We start from the raw sequence: 20080 nt of genomic DNA, 5'->3' as shown, positions 1-20080 counted from the left end.
TACTTTCTTGGAGAAAAACATTTTAAGGGTTCTTGAAAAGGTTTGAGCTTGTATCAAAGTTCATATATATAGCTTGAGAGCCTTTTCTTTTATCTTGTGTTAGTCTCAAAGATTAACTCTCCTATTCACTTCATCCTAAATATTGTTTGTGGAGAAAGCTTTGAGTAAATCAAGAGAGCTTTGAGCAATATATTCATGCATATATTTGTGCTTGAAAAGCTTCTAATATTTGATTTTACAAAAGGTCAATCTTAAGGAAAAACATTTTCCATACTCAGCTTTTATTTGAAAAATAGTTTGAGAGGAAAACTCTAACTCTATTGAGCTTCATTTTATAAATCATTTGAGAGTGCATCTAGTTTTAAACTTGTGCAAATCAGCTTGTTAGAAGCATTGTTTATTGTACAAAAAATTGTTTTTGAAAACAAGCCCTTCGTGGTTCGGGTTGTGAACCGTGGCCAAGTGAGGGTACATCACTTGGAGAGGCGGCTCTGCCTAGAAGGAGTGGTATACAGTGTGATCTATACTGAGTGAGGGCACATCACTCAGAGAGGGGGACTCAACCCTATTGAAAGAGTACCAAGCGTGGGGTATCGCTTAGAGAGGAGGGCTCCATCCTACTTGAAGGAGTGTGTAACGGTATTGCTCCACCCGGTTAAGTGAGCAGGTTTAGTGAAATTCTTGGGGGGTTTGCCCAAGGCGAGAACGTAGGCAAGTATAGCCGAACCACGTTAAAAAACTTGGTGTCAATATTTATCTCTCTTATCTTGTTTAAATTTTTGCACGTGTATGTTTAATTATTTATTGTTGTGATAGCCATACATGCACACATATAATTTTGATTGGGATCTTGCTTGGTGAATTGTTTATAATTATCCTCAAAATTTTTTAAAATCCTAATTCACCCCCCCCCCCTCTTGGGATCACACCATTCCCCTCATAAAGCATTCTTCACATCTAATTGGTGGAGAGGTCAGTGATAGGTGGTGGCTAAGGGGATGAACAAACATACCGGGGCAAGTTTGGCGACAGGTGAGAATGTGTTTGAATAGTCCAAGCCATACACCTGAGTACATCCTTATGCAACAATACGAGCCTTCAATCGAGCCATGGAACCATCTAAATTGAACTTCATAGTGTACACCCAACAACAACCAACGACAAACTTATCAGGAGGAAGAGGTACCAACTCCCAAGTATCATTATCTTGTAGCGCATGCATCTCTTCTATCATTGCATTCTTCCACCCAGAATGGGGTAGGGGGGGGGGGGGAGGGGGTGCTTTAGAAATAGACTTTGGAAGAGCAACAAAAGACAAAGTACAAACAAAACTAGTAGGAGGGTGACAAGAAATCATAACAAAAAAAAAATTGGAGATCAGATGTTGGATACAAGTGCATTTACCTTTCGAATAGAAATAGGAGGATCAAACACATAGGGAAGAGGATCATCTAATAAGGGAATTGGAGGCATAAAAGTGGAAGCTGGAAGAGGCTCTCATCCCTTGAGTCACCATGTGCACACTTACAAATTGGGAGGATCCAAGCAATGAGGACTCAAACTAGAGGAAGATGTAGGAAGATTGGATAGAGAAAATAGGTTACGATTAAAAGGGCTAGGCAGAGGAAGGGACTCATCAAGGTCAATAGAACTCAAAGAATCAGAATAGTACATCGTAGACTCAAAAAAGGAGACAACAACAAAGAAAGAATCGATGTAAAGTAGGGCTATAACATCAATATACCTTTTGAGTATAGAGGTAACCCAGAAAATACATTTGATAGCACAAGGATCCAATTTATCCCTTCCTGGATTTAACTGATGAACGAAGGACACACAATTGAGTCTACAAGAAGGAAGGGAGAACAAAGGAGCCTTCAGGAAGGGATTTTACCACCAAAAAGAGAGCAACCAGTGAGCATAAGGTCATTCCAAAAATCTGTGGGGGCATTAATTAGATATAATAGGGTGTTTGACTGAATCAAGAATGTCTGTTTTTCCGTTCCCCAACTCCATTTTTTTGTGATGGATCATGCTAGAGTAAGTCATATAGGTAGTGAATTGAGTACTAAAGTACTCCTTAGCATTATCACTTGGAAGTATCCAGATTAGCATACTAAATTGAGTTTTTATTTGAGGACAAAAGGCACAAAAGATATGAAACAACTCAAAACGGTCTTTCATTAGATACAACCAAGTCATTCTAGAGTATTCAATGACAGATGTAACAAAGTATCATAACCTTAACTTTGACGTGACACAAGACCCCAAACATCAAAATGGACTAACATAAAAAGGTTAACAGCTCTTTGATTGACTCAGGAGGCAAAGGGAACCCGATGATGCTTTCCTAAAGTAGGAACTAGTTGTTTTAATAAGAACAGAATCAGGAGAGAAGGTTACAAAGCAATTTAGTCATTTTGTAATTTTACTAACAAACATAAGATTAAAGGAGGATTTAGGAATGTATTAAACAGAAGAAAGAGAAATTGAGGGAGTAGGATTTATTGTTCCTATTCCCTTAGTAGCAGTAGTGGACCATCAACAAGGGTAATTTGAGGTAGATTTTTAGAATATTGGAGATCAGAAAAGAAGTTGGTGACAACTGTCATATGGTCAATAGCGGCAAAGTCTATAACCTAGGGAATAGGGGGAGAGATATCAAATGACATACAAACAGTATGATTACTTCTTTGAGCAACAGATGCAATGAGACTATTATAGTACACTATTCACTTGAACAAGAAACTAATGAGCAAGACACTTTTGGGATTTGGCAACTCCATCCCAACACATAAACCACCACAATAGAGCAGCAGATCAAAAATACACAGCAGACAACATTTTTTTCAAATTCATCAACCCCATCCCAACAAACACAACCTTTGATAACCAATGCAAACCAAAAGCACACAACGTATGAATAAAAAACACAGCACATACCACTGTTTCAGGCCCAATAAACTCAACAACCATTGACAAACAGCATTGGGAAGCATCAAACAACCTTTCCTCGGGAGCCGCACATGAGCAATTAAAAATGGTGAGACCTTTGGACAAAAAACAACACAAAAAAACTTCACTAATATGTTTATATAGGGATTTGAGCACTGCCTGATGAATTCAGGCCAGAAACATGCCTGAAATTGGCTCTACACATCAGCACGTGGGATCAGCCCTGGGAGCCTTTCAATCGGTGCGTAAGGGCACTTGGGGGACTGTCTGGAGATGGGATTTCAGTGGTAGGGGGGAGGGTGAGCAGATCAGCAGCGTCTGTGGGTGACTATGGTGGTGTTTTGCAAAATCTATAGCATATTTTGTATTCCTGAACTGGCAGTGTCACCTAGGAATTTCTGGTGACTGCTCTGACTTCTGGCAGCTGCTGCCTGTTTCTTAGGGCTATAGTGTTGCTGGAAAATATTCTATGATGGTAGACATGCAGCAGATTTAGGGTTCTAGGCTTCATTTTTTATGGTGGCTGTGACAATTAGGGTTTTAGGTCATAGAATCATGCTATGATACAATGTTGAATAATTGGGTAAAATGGAAGACCTATCACAACGATAGGTATCTCCCTCTATTTATATTATATGTCAAAGTACATATCAATGACCATAATACCCTTACTAACTCTCACTTATTAACATAACACTAACACACTTAATAATGCCAACTAAAATAACCATCAACAGGGTCCAACAACTATGCGACTTGTCTGGGATTACATGATCTCAAAACCCACAAAAGGTTTTCAGATTTCAAGCAGGTTTTAAAGATAGCTTGTCCTCTTGTGTGGATATTGTATTGATCATCAGGGAAATTTTTCAAGCTATGATGCGATGCTGCGATTCTCTAATTGTTGACATAAAGTGAGGAACACTTTGGCAGTTTTGAGTATCATATGACATATGACGTCCGTGTAAACAATATCAAGGTCAAGGTTGGTTCAAACCATTTATGAGATACAATCTTAACCGTCATCCCAAATCCTATGAAGATATGGGGTAGTCTTGGACATGTTCTTGTTCTCCAAGTCCACCTTCTATTAATTCGCTCTCGAGGTCAAACTTCCCATGGTAGACGGGATTGAAGGCAAGAGGAATGTTCATTGTAGAGACTTGGACCAACCCAAGGGCCTAAATTATCAATCAAGAAAATATCCAAAATTTGATTTGATTTTCATTTTTAAATCATATTTATTATGGCTTGATTCTCGCAATAAAAAATGTAGCAAATTAGGAAACTTTGTATTTTAGAATTTAGAAACTGAACTTATATTTAGTAAGCCTTAGGAGGACGTAGATTATGAAATGAACTTGGGTTTGTGTTTATTAGGGGTTTGTACCTGTAGTGTGTGTTTCTTGAGTCTCACATAACAAAGGAAGGAGCAAATACACAAGAAAGAAGAAACAACATAAGGGCAACGATGCCCACCAATCTCTCAAAACATCTGAAAAAAAATCCCAACAAGATGCAAATAAAACAATTCTATCCCAAAGCAATGATAAAGTCAAATCCATTCTGCTAAAAATGCACGTTTCTTTCCAATCCAAATGCTCCAGAACACAACAAAGATATCACACTTCCACAAACAATTAGCATCATTTTTCCTTTCAACCCCTCTCAAAGGAGTGAGTAGAAAAAATGTTAATAAAACTTGGACAAACCCAACTCTCCAAAAAGATCAAACATTTATTCTACAAAAGCTGAGCAACCTGGCAGAGCCAAAAAAATGGTGGGAATGAAACAGGCCGCCTATTGTCTAGCAGATTGTTGGTGTTTACTCGTCAAATGGATGGGATGCCAATAATATAGCTAGAGGAACTTCTTTGTTTGCCCCCTTGTATCAAATATAATGTGGGAGATGCGCAAAAATATATATAATGTGGGGGAGATTTGTGTAAAATTTGGTTTTGGCAGGGCATTTGGGTTGGAGATGCTTGCTTTTCTGTTGCTTTTCCCTCCAACTTTTCATCTCTGTTTGCATCTTGACACACTTATTTCGCCTTTTCATGTTATGGATGGCTCAAGAGGTTTCTTGGATTTTTCAATTTTGTCGTAATCTTAATAATAGAGAGGTTGAGGAACTTCCTCTCTCCTGAGATTGTTGGATTCTTTTCATCATTATCGTTGTGGGGATGTTACATGTGTGGATAATTCAACAGTTTTCTTTTGTAAATCATTCTATGATCATCTAAGCAGGTCTTTTCATTCTTTTGCTCTTGTCAATAGATTGTGGAATGTGGAAAGCTAAAGTTCCTTCAAAGGCAGGCTTTTGTATGAATCACTATCCTTTAACACCAACAATTTGTTTGCAAGTTCGAAGACCATACATGGTTGCATCCCTATATGTATGTGTTATGTGTCATAGCAGTATGAGGAGGATCATGATCATCTATTCTTGCATTGCCCTGTAGCTTGGTGTTTTAAGGAACATACTATTTGGTTTGTTGGGTATGCCCTTATTATTTGGAGACTTTTCTTGATGGTTGACTAGAGGTTTGGAAGGTGTTCTAATTTTTGCTGCTTCTGGGTTATTCAGTTGGAGAGAAATGACCAGATTTTCAAGATCATGGATCTTAAAAAGATTTGATTTGCAATCAAATCATGTTTTTAGCGTCCTTGTGGGTGTTCAATACAAGGTGTTCTTGCAATATGGATTTTGATCATATAAATTGCAATTGGTTGGCTCTTTTGACCTTGTTTGGAATTTCTTCATGTATTAACTTTTTCTGTTTCTTTTATAGTTTTTTATATTTCTCATCCTCTCTTCTTTCTTAATATATTTCTTCTTCTGTTTTTTTTTTTTTAAAAAAAAAAAGGATAAAAACCTAACCTCAAAGAAAATGTTAACTTCCCAAATACAACTATCAAGAGGGAAAGACCTGGAAGATCGAGTCAAGCAAGTAGACAATTTCCAAGAAAAATTGTTAATCCATCCAAAACCCACACCCTGGGCATTCCTGAAAGAATGAAAGACATCAAACAAAATGAGCAAGGAAGAACACCTGTCTGCCCCCCCGGAGTCCTGATCACTCAGATTTGTATGAAATTTAGAGTACCAAGAAACCTAATCCCTTCCACAATCAAAAAGAAAGAAAAAAAAAAAAGGTATTGTGTAACATAGATAACCGAAAAGGACTAGAGGATTGGATAGAAAGAGGAACATTTTCCACCCACCCACCCTCCCAAAGAAAAAATGCATGAACCAAAACCCACTTTATATATGATGAAAGGAAAGAACAAAGCAGAACTTTGACCCATGAACCTTCGAGTACTCTTCTCAGACTTGTCAGAAGCCCTGATACCAATATTAGCATCCTACCAGTTCCTGCAAGCCAAATTTATTTTTAATCATCTAATCACAAAGGGAATGAACCTCCAAGAGTAATCACCATTGCCATTTACCCAGTATGACAATGTTCATAGACACCAAATAGCCAAGACCCAAGCTACCCTCCTCATTCTTAGATCTACACACAACATCTCTACCCACCACCCCAACAGGAATCAAAGGGATAGAAATAAGACATATATGAATCAAAGTGATATGCCTACGAAATTAAATGAAGTGCCTTTCAACCCATCAAGATGCTCAGATGCTTTGCCAACTACAAGATCCTGAAAAGTTAAGAGACCATGGACTAGCCCAAAGAAACCCCTAGATAAATCAGAAGGTTAATCCAACATACTTCAACCAGCTAAGCAGGCAAGATCTAGAATTCTAAACAAAGCCAGATGAGCAACTGCAATACCACTCTTACCCTTGATAATCCTCAGAAAAAACAAACTCCCAAAAAACTGGAGGGGAAGAACGTTCAATATTCCCAAAGGACTCCTGACATGAGTTAGAAAACAATTGGTCATCCGCAAACTGTGAATGAGAGACAATTACCACTTCCCATTACGATCCCTTGCACAAAACCTACCTACACTGTGCTATCAATCTACTTTCTAATAACCTCAAGAACAAACAGAAAGTGGGATAAAGGATAACCCTGCCCAACACCCCTAGAAGCTGTAGACTCATATTTAAGTTACCCGTTGATAATGACAAAGAACAAAATAATAGACAAACGCTTCATCCAAGACCTCACCTACCACTAAACCTTCCACAGCCAAAACCTAATTTAAAGAACTCCAACTCACATGATCATAGGCTTTCTAAAACAACCCACCTGTCCTTCCTCTTATGCACATCCTCAACCACCTCATTAGCCACCAAACAGCAACTAAAATTTGCTAACCTCAAAACAAAAGCACTCTGAGAATGAGAAATAGTAGCACTTAAAAACCACATTCAACCTATCAAAACGACCTTTGTGATAATTGTACACACTAGCCACCAAGCTAATAGGCCTAAAAATCCTTCACCTTTAAAGAGCAATTCTTCTTAGGGACCATTGTAATAAAAGGAGAATTCATGCTCTTACCAACCATTAACATAGAATTCTTGAAAAAAAAAACCCCTTTCTGAGAGCCCATTTTTCCCTGCATCCCAACAATCTTGGGAAAAAAAAGACATTCAAGCCATCTAGAGTCTGGATCTAAAGTCTTATACCTCTCCATCACAAACACTGCACTCCTACGTCCTAACCCCTTCCTCATCTATAAGTCTCTCCAATGAAGACATTTGCGCAGAACACCATTCCAACCCCTCAATCATAGGCCTATAATCATCCTCCTTTTAGTAGAGACTTTTAAAACAAAAAAATATCCTCTTCAATCAAACTAGAGTCTCTAATGACTTCACCAATGCTAGGTTCCAACTATCTAATCATGCTTTTCCTTCTCTTCACATTGACCATCCTATGAAAGAATCTAAAATTGCAATCACCATCCCTAATCTACATAAACCTAGTCCTTTGCCTCCAACTCCTATCTTCCTTAAAAATAAAATCATTTGATTCACTTTTAAGAGAAGATGTCTCCAAACCTTAAGCCCTGACGAACCCAAGCAATCTAATGTAAAATACTTGATCTTCTTAGCTCTAACATCCCCAAAAACCTCTAAATTCGACCTTTTTTCAAAACCTCACACAAGTAACCATCTAGTGTAGATTTATTATCCCATTTAATTCAAATGAGGAAAATCCTAGAAATAGAATATAATTTAAGAGGTTCCAATGCAAGAAACTCACGAAATAAAAAATACGACATTGCTCACAACTTGCTAAAGAGGCTTAATTGTCCAGGCCTTGAAAGAAAATCCTGATTATGCTAGTTCTCCCAGTCCTCCTTAACTCTAGAAAGATTTATGGATAAGATTTGTAGGTAAATTTATCAAATTTTCCAATAATATTAAAAATAGACAAAGCGAAAAACTGAAAGGGGCCTAAGAACAAGGCCAAAAAGGATCCCCTTATACCCAATAGCCAAGAAGAGACCTTAGAAAAATCTCTCAACCAAATACGAATAAATGCTGCTGCATAGAGTAGTTTTAAGGGTATAAGTTAGAAAATACTTCTATTAGGATAAATGATCTTACTCCCCATCCTCCCAGGATTCAGGATTACACACCTGATAATATTGATAAGATGATGCTTAGAGCATTCACCAAATCAAACATAAAGTACATCCTACCCATTTTCTAGAATAAATAAATAAGATATGAACATAACGCAGCAACATGTGAAGCACATGTATGAAGCCCCATCTGATTTCAAAGTCATTCGTGTGGCATACTTGCACAGAGCACACTTACTGTGAATGCAGCACGCTATACAGAGGCTCAATAATCTCACCTATTTGTACAACAAAATGACTGCATGGTCAAAGCTTCCTTTGATGTCACAGACATTCTTGTTTCATACCACAAGACATGAATGAGGGAGACTATAATGCAGCTTACGAATAAAACATACTTGTATAACAAAATGTTACAACTACGAGATTGTTATAGAACATGAATACGTATGAATCAAACATTTAAGCATCCAATTGTCAATCAAGAAAAAATGGAGAAAGTGGATCTACCATGCATGTGCACACACACGGTGTGGAAATGTAGACTGATCAAAATGCATTTATATTGCCATATGCTAAAAGATAAGACTTTAGCTTAATACAAAACTGATAGTGGTAGAATCTCGTGCTGGATCACAGAGGATGAGCTTCATCTTTATATTTATACCATAAGACATTAGAAGCTTCAATGTGGCATTATTAATTTTTGTTTTTTCCAGTTGGGCATTGTAGTAACTGATTACCAGCTCCAGAAAACAGGGACAAGTATGAATTCAAGAAAAAGTAAGCCTACCTGCCAAAGCAATGCTGGCCAGGATCCCCCATTATGGTATGACCAAGGTCTGCATGTCAGGAAACAAAGCTAAGAAAACAGGAAAGATTATATAACAAAACCAGAGAAGTAAAGACAATACGTGTTCTTGGGATCACTGCCAGTGATAATTCGCCATTCCTGTCCCTCAAGAGCAGGATAACATATTTTTAAAGGCATCTGTGCAACTAAGTCTGCCCATTTTGCTTCAATCAGATCCAAAATGGCATGTGACTGGTCTATTGTTGCAAGACTGCTTGTAACAGACCACAAGTTTCCAAGTGAAAAGAAACGGAAGTCCATGTGAGCTGGCTGAAGGTTTCCTATTAGATAGCCTCCCTTATTGGGCATCCATTCCACCAGCCAAGGAGGAATCTGATCTGGGTAGATGTTGAACTTATTAACTGCATCATATGAGTATTCCTCAGTCTTGTAACGGTATATTTCATTGAGTTTTCTCATATCGATCCAGTAATACTCCCTGATGTGGAACGATAATGCAACAAGACGATTATTAAGTGCTCTAATAAGGTCAGCTGAACCATCCTCAGGTGCTAGCATCTCACGTGCACAAAGTAATGCTGAATAAAACAGTGCCTGCAAGAAAATGCAACAATCATGTACAATATTGTGCAGTTTGTCTTCCCATTAAACGAGAAAAATACTCAAAAAGACAAGGGCTTTATACATCAACTTCTATCACATTACAGCCACAAATGGTTACTGAACTTTCAATTTCCATTTCATTCCAAATAATATCACAACTATTCTAAAAAGTAAATGTATCTGAAGTGAAAATGTTAAGATGGAAGAGGATAGAATTCAATTCTTCCGTAACAGTGACCTTCTTAGAGCTCAATATTGAAGAGAACAGGATTCAATTCTCAGAGAGAGTATTCATGCCCAATAATATATCATTCCACATGTTGTGCAAAGTGCTGAATGCCAACGTGCAGTGGAAACCACAAATCGAATCGGATCAAGCAATGCAGCAACCAACGATGAATAATACGTAAACAATCAATCACAAAGAGAATATGGGAAAGCAAATAATCAAAGACACAAGAATTTACGTGGTTCGCAATGTGCCTACGTCCATGGGAGCAAGTGGCTGATTTTCACTTTCATTCGTCAAAATCGTACATCAAGGATCACAAATATTGTTAATACGCTAACCCTATGCAAACAGAAAGCTTAGAAACTATCTAAAATACTCCTATAGTAAATCCAAGAGGAAAATCCTCCAAATCCGCCAATCTACTGATCTTCCCGATTCAAAATTCGTGTTTAGCACCGAACAATACTGTCAACGGTTTCAGCACAACCATCGACGGTTTAATACCGAAGTTGATTCCTGCAGACTGAAACCGTCGATGGCTTTAGGGAAACCGTCGACAGTTATCTCCTAAGGGTGAACCGTCGATCATACCGTCGACCAAATAGTCGACGGTTTCTTCTTGCAGCCTACTTCCTTGTTCTTTGCTTCACCATGCTTTCCCAATGCATGCGTTCCACTCAATATGAGCCACATATCCAACACCACAAATTTAAGGAAATAAATACATTGTTGGTGAATAACCTAAAAACTTAAGCTTTTGGGTCAAGTGATAACTAATGCTTTAACGACTATAACACAAAAGTTTTACACAGAATATTGCAAGAGTAAATACTAAAAGGAGGTAAGCAACATTCATTTTCTTTAGTAATGGTTTTTATTTTTGAAGATGAAATATCAACAACCATGCATAGCATGGTTCATGGGTTTGGTACTAGAGTGATCCAAATGCATATCCACAAAAGTGGGATCAATGTTTTGAATCAGTTGCCTGACACAGGCACCAGTGGAGTCTGATCCAAATTCAGAGCTTAGAAACTAAGCAACAAGAAGTCAATGTTCTGAAGAAGTCTCAACCATCAGACTGCAGCTTAACAACAGAAAACAAATACATAACAATGCGGCATTACAGGACAACAAATACTCAGCCCTGACGCTGGTAATTGTAATGCCAACATAATATTATTGAACTGAAAAAAAAAAGGGGGGGAAATTTTAAATGAAAACACTGGGCAGCCTATGAAACCTTTCCCTCAAATATTTTCTCTAGTAAACTCATAACTAACGAGAACAAACACATCCAAAGAGGTTGAGCGAGGGAAACGGATTCATTTAACTTAAAAAATTCAGCTTCTCAAAATTATTCTTTTCCTTCAACTTGAAGGCTTGCCAACCCAGGAATTTTCCTTAGAAAGTCAGAATATCAGATATTGCAATGTGTGTGAGGGAACTGTCTACTCACACAGAGAGAACTATGTATCACTGATTCACCACACCATAAGGTCCATAACTGTGGATTTGCATTTTATGTAGTGAAATAGATGAGCTAGAATTTTTTGTAAAGGAAATTGATTAGTAACGGTCAAACTGACAGAAAAATAAAGGGGAAAAAACCCATTAGAATTACGGTCAAGCAGTTTGATGGAAAACTGTGATTTGCCTGAATTTCCAAAGGGTGGCCGTGAATCCCCATGCGTCGATCAATCATGCATGAACCATCTGTCACCAATAAAGTTGGAAACATATCGAAACCATCAGAAAGACAGAGCTTCAGAATCATTTTAATTCCAGTTTGCACGTCAACTCTCTCCTGAACTGAAAAGTCCCCAGAGAATTTTCCATATGCTCGTAACAATATGATCCACCACAGTCCTGAATTGAAATAATAAAATTTACGGAAGCTCACTTAAAGTTGAGGAATTCATTAATCCATTTATTTTCAGAAATTAATTTCTTGAACAAAGAAGCTATTTACCAGAGTCAACTGGAGCAACACGGCCAATAGCTGCCTCACCAAAATCAGGATCCAACACATCCTCGGTTGCAGAATCATCGCCATCAAGTGGAACAGTGCGCACTTTGAAACTGGCAGGCATCAGTCCTTGACCAGGACTATGGCAGTCCATGGTTTTTTCCCAGCTCTGTCAATAAATGGAGACCAAAAAAATAAAGGGAATATTTTAAGTTAAAAAAAAATTAAATAGTATGTTAGCATTATTAATAAGACCGTAATGGAGTTGTCATTTAACAAATGTATCTCTTTCATGGGAACCTTGCACAAGTCAGATCCTCATCATTTAATAAACCCAGAAAATCTCAAGACTACCGCCAAGATTGTTGAAAGAATACAAATTCAACATCATATGTGTTGCACATAAACATACATAAATATAATGAACAAAGTAGGTCATTCATCATCACAAGGAGAAACAAATGGGATTCATTCCAAGGATCGACTATAAATGTAATATTACTTTTTAAGTCAAAGTGATCAAAGAGCTATAATATTGGATTATGGAATATTCATCTTGAAAAGAAATCATCTATGCGATAAAATACGTATCACAGGAACAACACCTTGCCAGTCGTTAATAGGTGTTTCTCATGTTGAGCAGGCTGACTCAGTTGAGCAGTTTCTCTTGCACTGCTCCTCGACTAGAAGATTCTGGAACTTGGTCATTTCCGTGATCATGCAGAAGTGGGTCACTTCTGGAACTGTAGAGGGTGAGCTCTGGGCTTGGAAAAGCAGGCGCTCCAATAAGGATAGAAGGAAGGCTCTTTCCCTTATCCCCCTTGCCATTTTCAGTCAGTGTGAGGAAAGAAACAGGAGAGCTTTTGAAGGATCTGTTTCGCCCCTTTATGTTTGTCAAGGATCAATGGACAACTGATATCCAACTAGCACAATGGGCCGGTTGTGATGGATGTTAATGTAATCCTTGATTTCTTTGACACGCTACAGTGAGGATAGTTCTTTATATTTTTTGTTGTCTTTCACTGCAATTGGGTGGCATCCCCTTGATGCCCAAGTGTTTGAGGACTCCTTCCCCGATAAGTCATGGAGTAAGACATCAATTTCAAAGTGATGTCAAAATGTCTTAGTCACTTCGAGGGAAGGAGTTCTGTAACACTTACAATGAATAGTTTCATTAAAAAATAAGCATGTATCATGAAAGCTAATCAAAATCACATAATATTGAAAAAGCAACCAAAGTACAATAAAACTGTCCAATTATACTTCTCTAAATACAGTTTATTAATTCTGTCTATGAACAACAATAAACATAGGAAATTGCCAAAAATATTTTCCACTTCCTTTTTTTTTTTCTTTTATAAAAGGCTAAAGATGAGAGACTATGGTCTGAATTATAGAGTTGAATATAGAAGGATAAAGATCAAGTGAGAGCCATCTGGAATAGGAAGATACAACAGTAAATATCAAAAAGAGGCGCCAGGAATAGGATAACTTGAGCATGATTGCAATCAGATACCATAAGCATGATTTCATGACATTAATTTTCAACTGAAATGATAGAAGCTTTGATAATTTTCATCTACTCTTGAAACTAAAGTCTTCACAATGAGCTTAAAAGAGTGTAAGTGCCATCCTATTGACCTAAACTAGGAGCTGCATGAAACGTTCAGAACATGAAAAAGAAAGAGGGATATATACTAAGGTCAAGTATAATACTTAACACACTTCTACCCGTGGATTCAAAGAACTATTCCATTAAAACACTATACTAAGGTAGAGTATAATAATTAGCACACTTCTACTCATGGATTCAAAAACTATTCTGTTAAAATACTTGTCAACCAGGCATATTTATACACAAGTGTCATGTTAAATTAACAATCAGACAAGGAGTTATTTAATTACCTGCAGTTGAAGGGTGCAAAGGATGAAGTTCCGTACAATATCATACTCGCCCTTCAGAAGGAAAGCCATGCCAGCAGGTATAAAATCACGAATGAAGACTTGATCATAGTTTAGAATGCTCAAATCACTTGGGTCATTTGCAGCAATTGTTCCAACCGGATTACCACAATAAAAAACAATAGATTCACGCAGTTGATTCCAAGCTTCATCCTCAATGGAATTTACATTAGCCCTTCCCAATCCATCAATAATTTTTCCAGCAGCAGCAAGCTTACTCTTTGACAAAGATCTCTCTGTTTCATTTTTCAATTGTTTAATTGGATCAAACTCTGGAACATTTGAATCAGGAGTCACACCATTCATGAGAGTAGGATTTGATTTATTTGATTCCCTAATAATAAACGCCCCATTTCCATCCTCTGCAGTTACTCCACTAACACTTCCAACAGGTCGGCAGTTGCAACTTAAAGAATCCAACCTGTTGACTGGAGTATTTCCATTAGAAAGGCCATGCACATCTTGTCGAGCATAAATCCTCCCACAACTCCAAAGCCTACTCGAACATTTTTGTTGAAGGCCATGCACATCTTGTCGAGCATAAATCCTCCCACAACTTCGAAGCCCACTCGAACATTTTTGTTGCAGTGTGCTCTCAAGAGCATTTTTCCTTATACTTCTTACTTGGGATTTGAAGCTATGAATTGAACATGACTTGTTAAAATATGAATCCAAATGACAAAGGCCAGGCACAACCCCACAGGGAATTTGCAGAACTGCTTCTGTAGCAGCCATTGATCTAATAAACATGGAATTATTTTATTTCTTCAGGTTAGCCATTCACCTATACAATACAACACCACATATCCAACAACATCAATATTGACACAGCGAGCATATATTCAAAAACATTTATAGAAACCGCAACTAATGCGAAAATGAACCGTTTCTTCACTCAAACCCACAAATACTAGCTGCTGAATCACTTGGACTAAACATTTGGATGCCTCAAAAACAACGCTATTACCTTATAATATTTTTAGGAGTATTGCTAAAAGCTGATCTCGATGAAGTACTTTTAAAATGCTAAACCAAAGAGAAACTTCCAAAAAACAGATCATTTTTTAAAACTTTGATTTTTAGCTGCTCAGAAAAAGGAGGAAAAGAAAGTGAAAATATATATATATATATATATATATATATATATATATATTTAAAATCGAAATTATATTATTTTGTTGTTTTGATTTTCAGAAAAAAACTCACAGCTAGGAGCCATTAATTGGACATGAGAGCGTTTTGCTTCCTTTCACCAATTCCCAAACAAACATTTCTTTTCTTTCCTGTTTGTTTTTACGCGCACACAAGCGCACACGCACGCAGGCAGAGCTGATATTCGTGCTAAACGGCAACAAAACATCGGAAAATTGCTAACCTCAATCCTACCAGCTCTAAGGATCTGCGACTCGCTGAAGCGATTGTTTGATAAAATTTAGGGTTTTGTAATGCATTAGGAAGGATTTTGTCCTGTTATTGAAGGAGACGACACGCAGTTCAGCACACATCCATGGCGGGGGGCCGTTAGCTCGGCGTGAGGACCTCCATATGATGAAGCCGTGCTAAAGTCACGACATAGTCGACCCGAATAACGCGAAATCGGATCTTCTTTCCCCGTTATTGGGGCAAAGAACCGATCCATTTGTTTATCTAATTATGGTGCGCATTACTCTAAAATATTAAAGAAATAAAAATTAAAAATCAGAACTAGAAACAACAATCTTTTGTTTAACATTTATAAAAATTAATATAAATTGAATTTTAAATAATATTATAAAAATATAATTAAAATAATAAGCTTAAAAATAAACCATATTAAAAAAGTTATTATAATAAAAATAAAATATATTATAATTATTTTACTTAATTATTATACTTTTAAAATTTACTTTATAATAAAATTTTTATTAGATATAACAATTTAAAAATAGTAAAAGTATTTTGTAATTGATTTTATTGTTGGTCACGCAAGATTTAGAATCTTATTTTGATGATAATAAATCAAAGGGACTTAACATATTTGATTAGGTGAAGTTTCATGGCAGTGTGCTGATAAAAGATCAAGATCAAGTGCTTAAAAAGTCTATTAAAAGCTTGTACTTAAAGTTAGAAAAACTTGATGAAGTATGTATTTAAGTCAATGAGCTATGAAGGACGTCAAAGCAAATACACGAAAACATTGAAAACAAAGCAAATACATGAAAACTTAATGATTAGAAAGTCATAGTCCTTAAGAAGTCTCATGTAAGTACTTCAAACAATTCAATATTGATGCATGAAACTCTTAGGATTTATTATTGACTTAGGGACCCGTTTTTGAAAACCATGGAAAATATATTTCAAAAGTATCATTTCAATATTCCAAATTTAAAGGCTAAAGAAGTTTTTGGAAACAAATTTGTTAAATTCATAAAAGTTGTAAGTTCAAGCGATTGACCTTGATTGATCAGCTGACCAACCCTTTTATGTGCTTTTTAAGAAAGCAAACAGAAGTGACTCAGGTGACTGGCCCCATAGTGTAATAACCCGGGAAATTTTAATGATAAAATAATTAAGAAAAATAATAGATGAAAAAGATAAATAAGGAATAAAGAAAAAGAGGGGAAAAGAAAAGTTTAGAAAATAAAAAGGAAAAGGGGAAATAGAAGAAAAGGAAAAAAAAATGGTAAAAGGGTACAAGTAGGTGCTCGTCGACAAGCAGGATTTTCTCGTTGACAAGAGATCTTGTGAGTCTCGTCGCCGAGTATGCATGTCTCGTCGATGAGGATTAACCGAGAGGTATTTGACTGTTCTGAAACTTGTCGACAAGTCCACGGCCTTGTCAACGAGTGTACTTTAGTGGTTCGTCGAGGAGTCCTATCTTCTCGTCAACGAGTCCACATGGCAAAAACGAGTATATAAAGGAATAGGGAAGCTTTTTGGCGAAGAAATTCAATTCTTCTCCATTTTTCTCTCTCAAAACTTATCTCTCTACCTTCTCTCTGAGAATCCGACCTGGATTCAACCCGAATTGACGATCGAAGGTTACTATGGTGTTCTAGGGAAGATTATCTACATATCTAGCGGAACAGTTTCTTAAACTGGGCTTTTCGAGAAACGCTTTTAAGTTAAGGTAAGGGTCTGGATTCTCAATTGTAGGCTTTTAAAAGTTTATTTAAGGTTATTAAGTTGAGAAAATGCAGAAATAGTAGTTTATTTGAGGTTTATTTAATTAAATTAGGGTTTTTGAACCAGAGACCGGGTGAGCATCACAGGCATCGGTTCAGGATACCTATTGGTGTAGTTTAAGGATTCAGGTAAGGACGAAATTTATATATTAAATCAGGTTTTCATATATTATATGAAAATGGACTATGTTATATATGTATATATGTTTTCATGTGGGTATAAATTGCCAAGCGTGTAAATAATGTTTTCTGAGCTTAGGGTTGCTTATTTAGCTATGTATATGTGAAAATGAATTGATGAAAGTGAATAATATTTTCAGAATAATTATGTAAGAAATGAAGGTATATTTTCGGTATATAAACGTTAAATGATGGTTGGCTTATTTTACAGACAATGTATGAATTTTTCTACTAAAATGTGGGGCATGAGTGGATAGTAATGCTATTTGAACATATGTTATATGTATGAGATGCAGACTATGTAAGAAATACATTGTTAATGAAATGTTATAAGGATCATGTTGCTTGTGTTTGGTAATGCAACCAAGTATGCAATGACAGCTAAAAGGAGCTGTGTTAGCAAATTCTAGCGCATATATATGTGGACAAACTGATGAACAACTAAAAGGAGTTGTAGTACGAATGAATGAAATGAAATGGAAATGTGAATGAAATGGATATGAAATATGAAATGGGAACGATGTAAAATGTGAAAGCTTACATAAATTGAAATGTTATGAAATGCTAAAATTATGAACATGAATAGTTATGGATGATTGAATAACGACAAACAGAATAATGTATTATGGTATTATCAGTATTTATGTTAGTAGAACATGTTACGTTAAGGCGGGGCAAACTCTTCGCCTAAGGGCTCGCTGAGAAAGGCAAGTGCACTAGTAGTATCAAATGTAACAGTAGGCTGCATAATGCTCTAGCGCAGAGGGAAACTATTTGTATGGGCGGGTAGATTTCCCTATTCTCTGGGGTCTTCGCTAATAAACCTTTGTATGAACTGTGTGAGTTCGAAATCAATCGATCACTTGAGGGCTTACTAAGTAAGGTGAGTGCCCTAGTATGCTTCAGTTGTGACCTTTGGGTTGCCTAATGTATCAGGGCAGAGGGGTGCTACTTGTATGTGTGGGTAATCACCCCTATCCTTGGGTAGTCTTGTGGGTAAATACTTTGCATATGTATGATTAGGTTCAGAAAATGATTCCAGAATTTATGTTAATGGTTTGCAAATGATATTAAAATGTTGATTATAATCTCATGTTGACCACACGCTATTTTAATATATACTATTTATTCCCTTACTGAGATGTGTCTCACCCGAATACGAATTTATCTTTTCAAGATCTCCACGAGATCAGGCTTAGAGAGCTCAAGGTTGATAGCATTTTTGGGGTTAGAAAGAGAAAGGGTATAAACATTTTGATGATATTTTGGGATGCATATAAGTTATGTTTTATGTTTTTATCTTTAAGTCTTCTGGAAATTATGGATGGTTGTGGAACATACACGTGTTAGTGAATACCAATTGTTCTTGGAGATATGTGTAAATATGAGAATACATATGATGAATGGTTATTATGGATTATAGATAGTAATAGTAAACTCTGGTATATATTATTATGATTAAGGATCATAGTTATGTTTTCCGCAGCGTATATGGTATTTATTTATGGAATATCATGATTTAATTAAGTATAACGCATCAGATCAGGTTTAAGGGTTCGGGGCATTACACATAGGTTCAGGCGACTGACCCCATTCTATGTTTGAAAACTTGCTGAATTATAAAGGATTAGGTGACTGACCCCGACAATTTCAGTTGACTGACCTTCATAGTTTTAAATTTATAATAGCAAGGGAAAGTTTTCAAAACTGATTACTTGGACCCCAAACTTTGTAAAAACTTGGGGAAACACTAGAAGTATCTTAGGTAACATGAAAATTTACTTTAGTACTCTATGAATACATATTATTCACATGAATTAATCACAACTAGCAAACACATACGAATTGAAAATTCAAAATACAACTGCTGAAAATTCTACTGAAGCATTGATGTGCTATTGCTGACAAAGCCACGATTTTTCTGATTTGTTTGTACTGAGAATTTCAATTCTAAATCAGAAATTTGGTCACAATCATTTAAGCTTCATCTTTCTGTATTGATTATTGATTGAAGTATATTGTTATTCAATTGTACTAATCTGCTCTTTTTGAGAGTTCTATTTGTACACAAGTTTCTTGTTTCTCTTATTGTTTGACGATTCAGGATTGTTGAATCGTTGCCTAACAAGATGGGGTATTCTTGTTATAGAGAAATTTGTTGTTATTTGATGATTCAGGGGTATTGAATCGTTGGTTGTTGGAATTGGTGTATTTCCAAGAGGGGTGGTGAATTGGGATTTTAAAAGCTTTTCCTAGGTTATATTCAAATCCACAAGTAGTATACCACAACCTAGGGTCTTTCTAAACATATTTCAATTATCCAACAATACAAAACTGAGCACATAAAGAAAATAGTTATAGTAGACTTAGTATTTCACAACCATTCAAAGCATGTATGTAAAATAATTAAGACAATAAATAATGCCACACATGTACGGAAATTAAAGTGCGAAGATAATGGAACACATGATATGATATCGGGATTTGGCCAATACTGCCTACATCCCCGCCTCAAGCTCACAAGTAAAAAGATTTCACTAGTTGCTCACCTCATGGCTGGAGCGACACCGTTTATACCACCTTATCAGGATAATGCACTCAGTTCTCCTAACCGAGTTTGAACCAATCTGGTGCTCTCCTAACCAGGTCTGAGCAATTCCGGGACTATTCACAGGACTAGTCTCCCTCTT

The 20080-nt window shown here is 36.6% G+C and overlaps 1 protein-coding gene across 3 annotated transcripts in view; it reads right to left on the bottom strand.

The window, feature by feature from the left end:
• LOC131148109 (alkaline/neutral invertase E, chloroplastic-like) overlaps positions 1-15691 on the bottom strand; it is a 30479-nt gene extending 14788 nt beyond the window's left edge. Inside the window, exons 1-6 of one of the 3 annotated variants that reach the window (XM_058097840.1) lie at positions 15422-15691; positions 13990-14830; positions 12088-12253; positions 11773-11984; positions 9381-9874; positions 9260-9308 (exon numbers count right to left, since the gene is read on the bottom strand). In XM_058097840.1, coding sequence (XP_057953823.1) covers positions 9260-9308; positions 9381-9874; positions 11773-11984; positions 12088-12253; positions 13990-14796 — 1728 coding nt within the window. In that variant the 5' untranslated portion in view covers positions 14797-14830; positions 15422-15691. Of the gene's footprint in view, positions 1-9259; positions 9309-9380; positions 9875-11772; positions 11985-12087; positions 12254-13989; positions 14831-15252 lie in introns of all 3 variants that reach the window. The other 2 variants (XM_058097842.1, XM_058097841.1) reach the window with 2 other exon arrangements.
• Positions 15692-20080: the final 4389 nt, after the last annotated feature.

The sequence above is a fragment of the Malania oleifera genome, chromosome 2 (assembly GCF_029873635.1).
Source record: "Malania oleifera isolate guangnan ecotype guangnan chromosome 2, ASM2987363v1, whole genome shotgun sequence".
Classification (NCBI taxonomy): domain Eukaryota; kingdom Viridiplantae; phylum Streptophyta; class Magnoliopsida; order Santalales; family Ximeniaceae; genus Malania; species Malania oleifera.
The sequence above is the reverse complement of the archived record's forward strand: the minus strand, read 5'-3'. Positions and strand labels throughout refer to the sequence as shown.